The 15488-nt window shown below is 43.5% G+C and overlaps 1 protein-coding gene across 1 annotated transcript in view; it reads right to left on the bottom strand.

Moving 5' to 3' along the window:
• The window catches only part of LOC141059324 (uncharacterized), a 73755-nt gene that overhangs the window by 30263 nt on the left and 28004 nt on the right, over positions 1-15488 (bottom strand). Inside the window, exons 2-6 of the mRNA XM_073555653.1 lie at positions 10207-10356; positions 9898-10077; positions 9701-9824; positions 9524-9621; positions 9237-9327 (exon numbers count right to left, since the gene is read on the bottom strand). Coding sequence (XP_073411754.1) covers positions 9237-9327; positions 9524-9621; positions 9701-9824; positions 9898-10077; positions 10207-10356 — 643 coding nt within the window. The remainder of the gene's footprint in view (positions 1-9236; positions 9328-9523; positions 9622-9700; positions 9825-9897; positions 10078-10206; positions 10357-15488) is intronic.

Below are 15488 nucleotides of genomic sequence, written 5' to 3'. Positions count from 1 at the left end.
CACTACATTGTCCTCGCAGTGTACAGAGCCAGATTTTGACCCTGATGAGACTCAGGTGCCCCTTCCCGCACACTATACCACCATACACGGTGACACAGAGAAAGGTGCACATGACATAGAAGAGGAGGTGATGGATGACCCAGTTGTTGACCCAGATTGGCATCCATTGGGGGAAGAGGGTGCTGCTTCCAATAGCTCAGATGAGGAGCATCCACAGCAGACATCGACATCGCAACAGCTGTTATCTGGCAGGCCCGGAGCACTCCAAAGACAGGTTCCAAACATCAAAAGAGTTGCTGGACAGCTTGTCCAGAGGGTCAAAAGATCACAGCGTGCTAGGCCGCAAAATGTCTGCCAAAGTAGGAAGAGTGCAGTGTGGCACTTTTTTGAACAAAATCCTCATGATCAGGCCAAGGTTATCTGTAAGAAGTGCGCAAAGACCTTTAGCCGAGGGAAAAATCTGAAAAATTTGAATACCAGTTGCATGCTTAGACATTTAACCAGCATGCACTTGCAAGCGTGGACACAACACCAAACCTCAAGTGCCACATGTGCAACTGATCACAACGAAGGTAGTCAGCAACGCTACATTGTTTCCCCCACTGTAAGCCCACCGGTTAGCACAGCAGCAAATGTTGAGGTGTCGTTGCAAGGCCACAGCAGTCAGGGAATCCCACTGTTATATCAACGAAAGACTGATTCTAGGCCATCAGAAAAAACACCAACTCCATCACCATCATCAACCCTCTCTCAGTCCGCCCTGTCCACCGCTACTTCCACCATATGCAGCTCTCAAGTCCAGCTCACCCTCCCAGACACTATGAGTAGGTCAAGAAAGTACTCAGTCTCTCATCCGCGTACACTGGGTTTGAACGCCCACATTGCCAAACTAATCTCGTTTGAGATGATGCCCTTTCGGTTGGTGGAAAGCACAGCTTTCCGCGAACTCATGGCCTATGCAGTACCACGCTATGACCTACCCAGTCGCCACTTCTTCTCTCGCAAAGCCATCCCAGCCCTCCACCATCATGTGAAAGACCGCATTGTCCATGCACTCAAGCAGTCAGTGAGCGGAAAGGTGCACCTCACAACTGATGCATGGTCCAGTCGGCATGGCCAGGGCCGTTACGTGTCCATCACTGCGCACTGGGTTAATGTGGTGGATGCAGGGTCCACAGGGGACAGCGGTGGTGGGACAGTGCTGCCTAGCCCACGGTATAGGAAACAGTTGGCTGTAGGCGTTCGACCCTCCTCCTCCTCCTCCAGAAGCGAAAGCTCGTCCACAGAGCGCAGTCGTACGAGCACTCCATCTGCGGCTGCCACTGTTGCACACGATGTGTCCCCCTATCGAGCAGCTAGTGGAAAGCGTCAGCAGGCTGTGTTGCAGATGATGTGTTTGGGCGACAGACACACCGCCGAGGTGCTGGCCGAGTACTTGAAGCGACAAACTGAGTCATGGCTGGGCAGTGTACATCTTGAGGCAGGCAAGGTAGTTAGTGATAACGGGCGTAATTTTGTGGCAGCCATAGCCCTTTCAAAACTCAGCCACATACCTTGCTTGGCTCACACCTTGAACCTGGTGGTGCAGTGCTTCCTCAAAAATTATCCGGAGTTAACAGCCCTGCTCCAGAAGGTGCGAAGACTGTGCGCGCACATCCGCCGGTCGCCTGTACACTCCGTTCGTATGCAGAAGCTGCAGCGATTGCTCCACCTTCCCAACCACCGCCTCATTATCGACATTGCAACAAGGTGGAACTCCACCCTGCACATGGTGGAGCGGCTGTGCGAGCAGAGGCAGGCCATAATGCATTTGTGGGAGGATACACGGCCAGGCACTTTGAGAGCAGACATGGAGTTGACAGGTGTGCAGTGGTCGAAGCTGAAAGACCTTTGTAAAGTCCTTCAGTGTTTTGAGGAATGCACACGGCTGGTAAGCGCAGACGACGCCATCCTAAGCATGAGCATCCCACTTATGCGTCTGCTCATGCAAACTTTGACGCACCTTAAGGAGCAGGCGTCTGCAGCCAATGTTGATGAGGAGGAAGAGGAGGAGGGAATCCTTGATGACATTCAGCCATTGTCTGCTCATGGACCTCTCCTGGACGAGGTGGAGGAAGAAGAGGAGGAGGAGGAGGAGGATGATGGGGATGATTACTTAGGGGAGGAGGATGCATCTCGTGGGGCAAGTGAAAATGTTGGCGTGGCAAGGTCTGGTACAGGGTTTGTGCGTGACTGGAGGGATGTGGATTTGCCAGAAAGTGCTCCTCCACCCAGCACTCGCAGTGCATCATTGACACCGGGAACATTGGCCCACATGTCAGATTATGCCTTGCGGATCCTAAAAAGGGACCCCCGCATTGCCAAAATGATGAACGATGACGACTACTGGTTGGCCAGCATCCTGGATCCACGCTATAAAGGCAAATTACAAAACATCATGCCACAGGAGAACCTTGACCTAATATTGGCTAATAAACAAGCAACTCTGGTAAATCAGTTGCTTGAGGCATTCCCAGCACACAGCAGCGGTGATGGTTCTCACACGAGCCGTACGGGCCGGGGGCAGCTTGGCAGAGGTGTTCGTGGTGCACACAGCAGAAGTGGCGTTGGAGACAGGGGTTTCATGACAATGTTGTGGACTGATTTTTCAAATACCGCTCACACAACTGGTAATACTGCATCGATGGAAAGTGACAGGAGACAGCAGTTGTCAACTATGGTTACAAACTACTTTTCCTCCCATATCGATGTTCTCCCACACAGGTCATTCCCCTTTGACTATTGGGCCGCTAAACTGGACACCTGGCCTGAATTGGCCCAATATGCCTTACAGGAGCTCGCTTGCCCAGCTGCAAGTGTGCTATCGGAAAGAGTCTTCAGTGCAGCTGGATCAATCCTGACAGAAAAAAGGACCCGTCTGTCAACCCAAAATGTGGATGATCTAACCTTCATTAAAATGAACCACGCATGGGTTTCCAAGGATTTTGTCCCACCTTCCCCTGATGACACATAGGGTGACAGAAAAATGGCTTGCTTTGGTCCACCTCTTCCTGGTACTTCACCTATTTCGCCTTTTGCATCAGCTGAATGTCCAACATCAACATATGCCACTTTCTAAAACTCCCTAACTGTGCTGCCTCCCACCCCATGGCCGGGGTCACCACCTAGCGCACGACACCGTGCGAGTGCCGTTGCCCTGGACAGGTGGGTAGGCCGACTCTTGGGCGCGGGCACTAGCACAGGGTCCCTCATAGTGCAATCAAGTGTCTCTGATGGTGGTGGTGCACACCCGCCGTCAGACACACCGCTGTACTATGAGGGGCCCAGTGCCAGTACCGATGCCCACGAGTGGGCCCCCCTTGCTTGGGCAGGGCCCCAGCATTTGCAATCTTTACCTCTCCCTGCTCCTCCGCTGTGTAATCTGGGCCGTCAAATCCATACTGTGCCTGACACCGTCTGAGCCTGCCTCCTGAGACATATATTTTGAATGTGTACGCTATCCATACATGTTATCCGGGGATACGGTACCCTTTCTAACCTTTGTGCAATCACGTGCAATCCATACTGGGCCTAACACCGTCTGAGCCTGCCTCCTGAGACATATACAGTGGGGAAAAAAAGTATTTAGTCAGTCAGCAATAGTGCAAGTTCCACCACTTAAAAAGATGAGAGGCGTCTGTAATTTACATCATAGGTAGACCTCAACTATGGGAGACAAACTGAGGAAAAAAAAATCCAGAAAATCACATTGTCTGTTTTTTTTTCATTTTATTTGCATATTATGGTGGAAAATAAGTATTTGGTCAGAAACAAGCAATCAAGATTTCTGGCTCTCACAGACCTGTAACTTCTTCTTTAAGAGTCTCCTCTTTCCTCCACTCATTACCTGTAGTAATGGCACCTGTTTAAACTTGTTATCAGTATAAAAAGACACCTGTGCACACCCTCAAACAGTCTGACTCCAAACTCCACTATGGTGAAGACCAAAGAGCTGTCAAAGGACACCATAAACAAAATTGTAGCCCTGCACCAGGCTGGGAAGACTGAATCTGCAATAGCCAACCAGCTTGGAGTGAAGAAATCAACTGTGGGAGCAATAATTAGAAAATGGAAGACATACAAGACCACTGATAATCTCCCTCGATCTGGTGCTCCACGCAAAATCCCACCCCGTGGGGTCAGAATGATCACAAGAACGGTGAGCAAAAATCCCAGAACCACGCGGGGGGACCTAGTGAATGAACTGCAGAGAGCTGGGACCAATGTAACAAAGCCTACCATAAGTAACACACTACGCCACCATGGACTCAGATCCTGCAGTGCCAGACGTGTCCCACTGCTTAAGCCTGTACATGTCCAGGCCCGTCTGAAGTTTGCTAGAGAGCATTTGGATGATCCAGAGGAGTTTTGGGAGAATGTCCTATGGTCTGATGAAACCAAACTGGAACTGTTTGGTAGAAACACAACTTGTCGTGTTTGGAGGAAAAAGAATACTGAGTTGCATCCATCAAACACCATACCTACTGTAAAGCATGGTGGTGGAAACATCATGCTTTGGGGCTGTTTCTCTGCAAAGGGGCCAGGACGACTGATCCGGGTACATGAAAGAATGAATGGGGCCATGTATCGTGAGATTTTGAGTGCAAACCTCCTTCCATCAGCAAGGGCATTGAAGATGAAACGTGGCTGGGTCTTTCAACATGACAATGATCCAAAGCACACTGCCAGGGCAACGAAAGAGTGGCTTCGTAAGAAGCATTTCAAGGTCCTGGAGTGGCCTAGCCAGTCTCCAGATCTCAACCCTATAGAAAACCTTTGGAGGGAGTTGAAAGTCCGTGTTGCCAAGCGAAAAGCCAAAAACATCACTGCTCTAGAGGAGATCTACATGGAGGAATGGGCCAACATACCAACAACAGTGTGTGGCAACCTTGTGAAGACTTACAGAAAACGTTTGACCTCTGTCATTGCCAACAGAGGATATATCACAAAGTATTGAGATGAAATTTTGTTTCTGACCAAATACTTATTTTCCACCATAATATGCAAATAAAATGAAAAAAAAAAAAAAAAAACAGACAATGTGATTTTCTGGATTTTTTTTTCTCAGTTTGTCTCCCATAGTTGAGGTCTACCTATGATGTAAATTACAGACGCCTCTCATCTTTTTAAGTGGTGGAACTTGCACTATTGCTGACTGACTAAATACTTTTTTTCCCCCACTGTATTTTGAATGTGTACGCTATCCATACATGTTATCCGGGGATACGGTACCCTTTCTAACCTTTGTGCAATCACGTGCAATCCATACTGGGCCTAACACCGTCTGAGCCTGCCTCCTGAGACATATATTTTGAATGTGTACGCTATCCATACATGTTATCCGGGGATACGGTACCCTTTCTAACCTTTGTGCAATCACGTGCAATCCATACTGGGCCTGACACCGTCTGAGCGTGCCTCCTGAGACATATATTTTGAATGTGTACGCTATCCATACATGTTATCCAGGGATACGGTACCCTTTCTAACCTTTGTGCAATCACGTGCAATCCATACTGGGCGTGAGAACGGCTGGCGAGCTGTTAAGCAAGCTACAGCACCTGTCCAGACAAGTACAGGGATTCCCTAGCGAGGAGACTTATTTGATTGTTTTCAATGTTGGGACAGCAATTTTTGGGGAGCACTATACTCTGGAGAATGATAGATGGGGCCCACCATACACTGGAACATTCCAAAGGTGGACATCAGACACTGGAGCAGCATTTACAGGGCCCATTATACACTAGAGCATTAGAAATGGGGCCCATTATGTTTGGAGCATTATTTGGGCCCATAAGACAGTGGAGCTTCATCCATGGGGACCAACATATACTGTAGCATTATGTGGAGCTCATCATATACTGTTTCAAACATTATATGGGACCAATGATTCTGTATGGAGAAATAGATGGGCCTCGTCATGAGATGTAAAAAGTGAGGTATTTTTCATTGTACTATACCGCTATTTATCTGCCGTATCGGACCATGATGAGTTGTGGTATGTGTTAAAGGGGCGCTCTTTCGCCCAGGGCACATGAAAACCTGCAGCCAGCCCTCCCCCCCCCACAACTTTAGCCAAATAACCCCCATTTTTCAGTGCGTAACTTATATTATGAAGTTAATTAAGGTTGACAAGCTTAAGTAAGAAGAATTGATGCTTTTGGCATTCAAATGGGCACTGTAGGTGTGTTTCCTGTCCTCCTCTCACTGCCGACTTTTATTCCCCATTGACTTACATTGGGTTTCGTGTTTCGGGACGACCCCGACTTTTCCCTATAATCGGACGATCTTGCTCGACCCGACTTTTGGAAAAGTCGGGTTTCACGAAACGAAACGCGACCCTAAAAAACCAAAAGTCGCTCAACTCTAATTATTATATTTAGCCGATTAATGTTTTGAGGCAATTTCTGTAACAATGTACAATGATTGGAGGCGAAATGGTTGTTAAATAAGTCTTTAAAATTAATAAAAAGCTTATGGTAAAAAAAAAAATAATAATAATAATAATAGTAAAAAAAATCTATGAAAATGAACAAATGAAAATCAGACATTGCTTTACAACTATGCTTCCTCGGAATTAAAAAAATAAATAAATAAAACTTATGAAATAAGCCTGGACAGAAATGATGGTTCCCTTAATCTAATATTTTGTTGCACAACCTTTTGAGGCAATCACTGCAATCAAATGATTCCCGTAACTGTCAATGAGACTTCTGCTCCTCTTGACAGGTATTTTGGCCCACTCCCCAAGAGAAAACTGCTCCAGTTGTCTCGTGTTTGAAGGTTGCCTTCTCCAGACTGCATGTTAAAAGGCCCATGACCTGCAACTGTGACCAAGTTTTCTGACACTGGGCAGCACATTTCTCTCTAGAATCCCTTGATGGTTTTGAAATTTCATTATACCCTGCACAGATTCTAGACATCCTGTGCCAGATGCAGCAAAGCAGCCCCAGAACATAACAGAGCCTCCTCCATGTTTCACAGTAGGGACAGTGTTCTCTTCTTGATATGCTTCATTTTTCCCTCTGTGAACATAGAGCTGAGGTGCCTTGCCAAAAAGTTCCATTTTTGTCTCATCTGTCCATAGGACATTCTCCCAACCTTTTTGAGACTTGTCAACATGTAGTTTGGCAAATTCCAGTCTGGATTTTTATAATTTTTTTTTCCAACATTGGTGTCCTCCTTGGTCGTCTCCCATGAAGTCCACTTTGGCTCATACAATGACAGATGGTGCGATCTGACACTGAGGTCACCTTTAATCTGTATAGAAGTTTCTGGGCTTGTTTTTTACCATTCGTATTTTCTGTCTCTTTGATTTGTCACCAATTTTCCTCCTGCGGCCACGTCCAGGGAGGATGGCTACAGTCACATGGATATTAAATTTCTGAATAATATGTGCAACTGTAGACACAGGAACATCAAGCTGCTTGGAGATGGCCTTATAACTTTTACCTTTAACATGTTGGTCTATAATTTTCTTTCTAATCTCCTGAGACAACTCTTTCCTTCGCTTCCTCTGGTCCATGTTGAGTGTGTTACACACCATGTCACTAAGCAGCACAATGAGTATCTGTAGCCTCTATACAGGCCACTCACTGATTCCAAGATTGTAGACACACCGCGATTTAACATGTCCCTTTTGTCACATTTTCAGGGGTACCATCATTTCTGTCCAGGCCTATTTCATGAGTTTTATTTTTTTTTAAATTCTGTGTCAGCATGGTTGAAAAGCAATGTCTGACGTTCATTTTTCCATTTTCATAGATTTTTTATTTATCATTACTTTTGTCAGATTCAAGTTATTTCTGTGACGATTGTGGGGTTTTCTGTCATTAAACGAGGGGAACCAACAATAATTAAGAGATAGATAATACTGGACAGGGGCTGCCGGGGTCATTTTGCTCCATGTAAATATTGTTTTTCTAAGCCTCACAATAGCCACAATATTATAGGCATTATCAACAATAATATCAACACTATTATATGCATTATGTAATAATGGGGGCAGGTCACTGAGGGATCATTTACCTGTCATAAGCCAATACAGATGAATATGTAAGCAGAGCACCACATAAACCCCCGCCCACAGGCTGCCCATAGCCCCGCCCCAGAGCACAAGAATCTCATTAACTGAAAACTACAAATACAGATTAAACAACCACAAGATGTATTTCATCACCAGGACTATCAGGGAGTTACAGACTCACATAAGTGAGGCAGGACAATCCCACCACAATCAAACTATCATACAGAATGAACAGGTGAAAAAAGACATTTTTTAGTTCCATGTTACATCCCCAACAACGTATGTACGAGGGGAGACCAACAGTAAACCGGAGTTTCATTCATTTATGGTGGACCATTGGAGCGACTATGAATCCTGACCAGAAGATTAGAGAAAATATTATTTCAGGAGAGATTGTGCAGTAATCTGAATTTCTTAGGATCGAAAACAATGTAATTAATGACGTGGAGTGAATCCATGAAACCAGGGCTCGAGCCATGCCAACACATCTCCTGCAGGGGTGAATAAATGTATATTACAGCCATCAGCCACACACAGCTTAGAGATATATCATGGCTCAGGTGTAATGGTTTTATGTAGTTTATCACAATTCTCCTTGAAATTAGTTTTAATACAAATTAAAAAGTCAGGATAAAGGGAAATTCACCCTTGGCCTCACTGCACATTTAATGTAGTTGATCATAAAAGTAAAGTTTGGCCAGAAAGACTGGACCTGGTCTTGTAGGGACCATATGAGACATTCAGCAGCACAGAAGGGAGAGAAGGTAGATTCATCCAATAAGATATCAGGGTTCTAGGAAGGCCACAGCATCGTTACCCTCCACTTTCTCTTAAAGACCCATCATAATATTTTTCTTCAAGTGGTTTTCTTACTTGTCAGTACATTCTACGTACGCTGTCATTTGGCTTTGTAGTTTACAGAACTGGGCAGGTAAAGGTCAGCATCTCCTAATCCCAGGGGGTAGATGGATCCTCCAGGTGGTAAGTTCTATATAAAAGGGCTTTCAATGGCCAAAGTCATTTGAACAGTTTTGGGTGGAGGAGAATGTTCTGTTCTAGAGGCAAAATGGTGATCATGGTAATACGGCCGGACTACACCACCGATAAAGTAGCCACAGCCGGTGACTGAGAAGAATCTGTGTCTTCTCTGCATTTAGTGGTTACTACTCACCTGGGTAGTCATATGTAGGAATCTCCTCTTTACACCGCTCATCATCCTTCGCATATGTCCCTGTAGTATTAATATAGGTCAGTTCTTCACCCTGAAACAAATATTGTAGAAGTCAGACAGATGGAGAAGTCACATCTATGATCGGCTCTAATCCTGCCATCTCCACCGTTCTCATTACACAAGTATAAAACATATAATACTGGTGGATAAAACAAGACTGAGCACAAGACCTTCACAGCCGTCTACACATCACAGGGAAGATCTCATGACACCGTCTCTCCATCTACCTGATGATCCTGAGGAGCACTGGGATCTTCTGGTTTACAGTCCTGTGGAAGAAGAGGACGGTAACATCTCTCTGGTGTTGTCATCTTACTGGATAGATCTGGAGGAAACACAGAGACTGAATTCATTCCTTACATACAGATAATTATAGGCCGTGTGTATTTAGTCCTGTCTATTACCTGGTGATGTGAGGGGCTGGGGAACCTCCATCATGACGTCCTTGTACAGATCTTTGTGTCCTTCTAAATACTCCCACTCCTCCATGGAGAAATAGACAGCGACATCCTGACACCTTATAGGAACCTGACACATACAATGATACCATCATCCCCCGATCCCTTCATAGTGTTACTGTGTAATGTCCCAGCAGTGTCACCTCTCCAGTCAGCAGCTCAATCATTGTGTAGATGAGTTCTAGGATCCTCTGGTCATTGATGTCCTCGTATAACAGGGGATGAGGTGGAGGCCCCATAATTGGTCTCAGGGGTCTTTCCCATCCCTCAGACACAGGGTCCTGACAGCGCTCACTAGAGGTCTTCTTCACTACTGTGTAATCCTGGTTATGGAGAGACACATTAATAAATCTCACTACAGACATTTCCAGAGTCCTCACCTCTCCAGTTCTGTCCATCTGTTTTTCCCATAGATAAGAATGATGTAATGTGACGTCATCAGAATCTCTCACCTCTCCAGTAAGCCGGAAGAGGATCTCTAGGGTGAGGTGTAATATCCTCTCCACCATCTTGTCTCTGTCCATATCCATCCTTGATGGGTAACTCAGGAAAATTCTCTTTTGTAGAAGATCTTCACTGAGAGGATCCGATATTGTAGAAACCTGAAAGAGAAGATGAGCCGATGTAACATCATAAAAATCCTGTGTAATAATACAATTACTGGAGATAAGGGAAACATATGAGATTATTTTACAGTATTTAGTTTTCTTCTTTACATCTACTAATAAAACCTATATATTTAGGCCACAGACAACAAGCAGTTTCCTCCTCGGAGTCGGCAGCTGAATACGTTTCTCATAGACTCATCTTCCATAACACTAATTCTCATCTCATTTACCGACACTGGAATCGGCATTAGCAATACTGCAGGAGATATTCATTACACGTGACAGGAGAAATAACTACTTCATGATGAGGACGACATCTTCATCTTCTACTACGGCTCTAGAAACATATTTGTCCAGAGTCGGTCACTGACTCCATCCCCACCGGCCGTCTATATGAAGGTTTCCCGTCTTCCCCGCACTGTAATCTTCCATCACGTTAGATCTCAGCTCTGAGTCACACACAGAAGTTTGAGACTTTTAGAAAAGGTTTTTTATTTGCACAAACACCATGGAAATTATCTGATCCCAAAGTCTCCATGGACAGTTATTTATGGGGTTTATTTCTGGCCTAAGACTTTCCTATATTACTAGAAAAACACCAGAAAAAAAAAAAAAAAAAAAAAAAAAACATTAAAATGTTTCTAAAGAAAATTGGTTCCAACAATTTTCACAAAAAGAAAGAAAAAAGTGGAAAAAGCAAAAGACATACTGTATTTCATTTTTTTCACACAACAAACAATTGTTAAAAAAAAAAAAAAAAAAAAAAAAAAAAAAAAAAAACACACAACAACTTATTTTGGCCCCAGAACATAGATGTACTCCGCAGGGACAGCACAGGTGTGGCTGCAACAAAAACCCTGGCAGTTTAACCACTTGCTGCTGCCAAAAGCAAACATGGCATCTAAGAAGGTGTGAGAGTCCGGCTGAATGCCCTCCGCCCCCAAGTATTCGATAGTATGGGGCGACCTAGTTACTACGATACTTACATGCCTAATAATGGGGTCTGTGATAAAGAAACTTAGCGCTCAACTTTTGAAGATATGAGCAGGGCTGTGGAGTCGGTAAGCCACAGTTGCGACTCCGACTCCTGGATTTTATCAGGCTCCGACTCCTTCATAAATGGCCAATTCATAACAAATTTACTGTTGTAAAATATTAAACATCGTGCTTATTCAGTTTCTCACCATCATATAAGTAATCAGACCACTTAGAGCAAAAACTACATTTATTAGAACACAATTAGAATATAGCAAATAACTTTTATAAACTTTTCTAAACTGTAAGTAAATATGCAATAAACACTTTTGTGCAGTTAATAAGAAGAAATCTATAAATTTGTCCTCAGAAAAAGTATTGCCTCTGTCAGATCCTCCATCATGGATGCCCTCAAATCTGATCTAATTATTTTGAGAGCAGAGAACAACCTCTCTACACTAACTTGTGTTGGTGGCAAAGCAGTAACCACTCGGGCAACATCTCTGACAATGTCAGGATACAGAGGAATCGCTTGTTGCACTGTTATTTTTGATGAACGGTCAAATTTCTCAATTTCTTTTAGTGCACATGAAAAATTCTGCTGAAATGTACTGGCTGTGTTTCTTGATGGGGATGACTCTTCTTCTATGCGGGAACGCTTTGCACGGTCCTTGTGATCCAAATATTTTTCGAAATTAAATTCTTCATCAGTTGATGATGAGGGTGAAGATGTGGCAGGACGAACAAATTCTTCTTGTTCCTCCTGACTGTTCTGCAACCCTTTCATCCTTACTGCTATTTCAAACAGAGCTTCTTTTCCTTTACTTAGCTGTTGATCATCTAGAAGAATCCGATGCATTGGGTCTACATAAACAGCTGCCAAAAGAATGTTATTTTGTAATAGTAGCTCCTCTCTCCGTTTCATTGATGTAGCAATGCCACTTGCAATTAACCCTCCTCTTTGGGACAGGCGAAACATCAGGTTCTTCCACTCCTTTAAGAAAATACCTGGAGTTAAGTCCTCTGTTTTTTAGTCACTGTAAATGGGTGCTCTAGCAATTTTTCCAGCTCAGTCACCTGATTCCACTGACTTTCATTTAGCGTCAGTTGAGGGTTAGCCATGTCTACAAGAAAGGTTTTCAGTTCAACCAAGCGCTGAATCATTAAGTAAGTACTGCCCCATCGTGTGGCTTCATCAATAATTGCCCCTTTTCCAGCACGTCTCTTCAAAATTGAGTCAACTTTAGGGGTTCTGGCAACAGTAGCCAATTTTCTCACCTTGCCAATCAGTGCAGCAGCATGTCCTTCTTGCAGACTGTCTCTTATAGCCAGCTGTAGCGTATGCACAACACAGCGCATGTGATGAATGAAAGAACATATTGACAGTTTCAACAAGATCTAAACTATCATGTTGCGGTTCATCTGAAGCAACTTCAGTTTGCTCCTCAGTTACAATACTGTGTTCCTCTATTTCAAACATTTCTGTGTCTGTGGACCCAGAATGTTCTTCTAGCTGCTGGTCACCATCATTACTCTCATTCATTAGCTTAATAGTACTTATCATATTTGAAGCATTGTCAGTTACGACAGAAAGAACTTGCTCTTTTTTAAGTTCATAGTCTTGCAGAACCTTTTCCACCAAGACCTGGAGAAACTCACTGGTGTGATGAGCTTTGGTGTCTTTTACTGCCAATGTCTTGGTAACTATTTCATTTTTGTCACAAACAAATCGGATATTGATGGCAAAATAGTTCACTCTGTGACGTGTGCAGGCATCCATTTTAAGAAACAGAAAGCGTCCCTTGAGAGTTTTTTTAAGTTCTTCCTTTTGTTTAAAAGCTTCTTCGATTACTAATTTTCTAATACTCTCTCTCTCTCCAGAGAAACACCAAGCTTGCGGGCCATTTCCCCATTCAGACACATAAAAGCTGGTCGTGAAAATAATGAAATAGGCACACTATCCTTTACAACAAGCTCTATGATCTGTTTTTTAAATGCATCTACTGTCATTGTCACAGTAACTTTGTCACTGACAAAATATCTTGCAACTGATGGCTGCAAAGTTCTCTGCTCCTTTGTTTGGCTGGAAGAGCTGGGCACTGGTTCATTGGTTTGGATGCAGTCTCTCATCCACTGCTTTCAGTACTTCTGGATGAAAGCGCTGTAAATGTCTCTTTAGATTAGAATCTCTGGTAGGAGCATTTTTATCTTTGCCTGAATATGCACTCATCTTGGCTTCACAGCATTTGTTTTCGTCTGGATCATTTGTCATACACTGACAGACATAATGTTTTCTATCTTGAGTGATGGTGAAATGTTCAAATACAGCTGATTTAATGTGATGCTTCTTTGACATTCTCAGGTTTTTAATTCTGCATTCACAATCCAAATGACAATTGTTTTTCCTAAAAACAATTGTACAAAATTATTGCCAGGTCGTACAACTGATATAGTGGTCAGTAATACTGTTATTTTTACTGAAAATTTTGCAGTGGCCTCTCAATTTTTGCCAGAGCTGGAATATATATATATTGCTCAAAGAAATAAAGGGAACACAAACAGCCTTTTGTGTATGGAATAATGTTCCCTTTATTTTAGCAGTATAATATATATATATATATATATATATATATATATATATATATATATATATATATATATATATATATATATATTTCATAGGTACATCTTCTTGACCACAACAGGTTACACTGTCTGTGTTGCCCATAGAAGCCAATCACTGTGCATCTTTACCTTCAACAGAGCTGTTTAAAAGATGAAAGCTGAACTGTGATTGGTTGCTATGAGCAACAGTTTTCCTTGTAGACAGTTGTGGTAACAGAGGCTTATTACTCTTATCAATTCCACAGTGTTCTCATCCTTCTGTAAAGCTGGAAATAACACAAAACCACCTGCCAGAAGTGTAGACTACCGGCCCTTTTAGAAGAAAAGGTGCGGGGTCTGGAAGAAAGAATTGCAACTTTGAAACTCAAAGAAAATGAAGCCTTCCAGACAGAACAGAAGCATCTCTACTGGTCACAGAAGGTGAAGAAAGTGTCAGAGAACCTCCAAAAGCAGACGAGAGGAAGCATGTGACCAAAAGAAGCAAGAAGACCATGGAGACATCACCAACCACAAAACTGAGAAACTGATACCAAGGACATATGGGGGATGAAGACGGCACACCTAAGGATGAGGCACGATGAAGATGGCACACCTAAGGATGAGGCACGATGAAGATGGCACACCTAAGGATGAGGCACTACCAGCAAGCAAAGAAAAGGGCAAATAGCAACACCCAGAAGTGACAACAAAAAGTACAGCCAAGAAGCGAATTAGAGTTATAGTGGTGGGAGACTCACTACTGAGAGGCATAGAAGCAGCCATCTGCAGACCGAAAATAACTGCAAGAGAAGTATGCTGCCTCCCAGGTGCGAAGATCAAGGATGTGACCGATAGGATACCAAACCTCATCAGTTCCAAGGACGTCCACCCGTTTCTTCTGATACATTTTGGCACCAATGACACGGCAAGGAAGGACCTACCGACAATCTGCAAGGACTTTGAAGAGTTGGGGAAGAACGTAAAGGAACTGGATGCACAGGTAGTTTTTTCTTCTATCCTTATATTCAGTTATTTTTGACACTGAGGTTATTTAATTAAAGGGAAGGTGCCATCAAAAAAAAATTTTTTTATCAACAATTGAAAAAATGTAAAGAATTAATGTTTGCATTTTCTTAAAAAATATTACAATTTGTTTTCAATTTAGTAAAATACGAAAAATAATTTTAAACAAGTTTGGCATTTCCACTTGTTAACACTAGGGGGAGCAGCTACTGAAATTTGACACAGAAACCTAGTGTACAACTAGCTACATTACTGCCCTGCAGTAATTATGGGCGGAGTCTGCTGACATGGGTGTGATGTCACTCCTCTCCTCCCCTTCTGGGTGTTTGCTAAGGGAGAAGAGAGGATGACATTTAGGAACACAGTGAGCAGCCATTTTGAGGGTGACTGCAAAGTTACTGATAAGTAGACAGGTAGCAAGGATTTTGGGAGCAGGGTGACAGCAGCACGGAGTATTTCAGGAGAGCAGTGTGCTGGTCTATGGGGGGGACACAGTGGGAGATATATGGTGGAAGGAGCAGGGT

The sequence above is a fragment of the Dendrobates tinctorius genome, unplaced genomic scaffold, assembly GCF_039654945.1.
Source record: "Dendrobates tinctorius isolate UK_male_01 unplaced genomic scaffold, ASM3965494v1 ptg000226l, whole genome shotgun sequence".
NCBI classification, from domain to species: Eukaryota; Metazoa; Chordata; class Amphibia; order Anura; family Dendrobatidae; genus Dendrobates; species Dendrobates tinctorius.
This window is presented reverse-complemented; position numbering and strand designations above follow the sequence as displayed.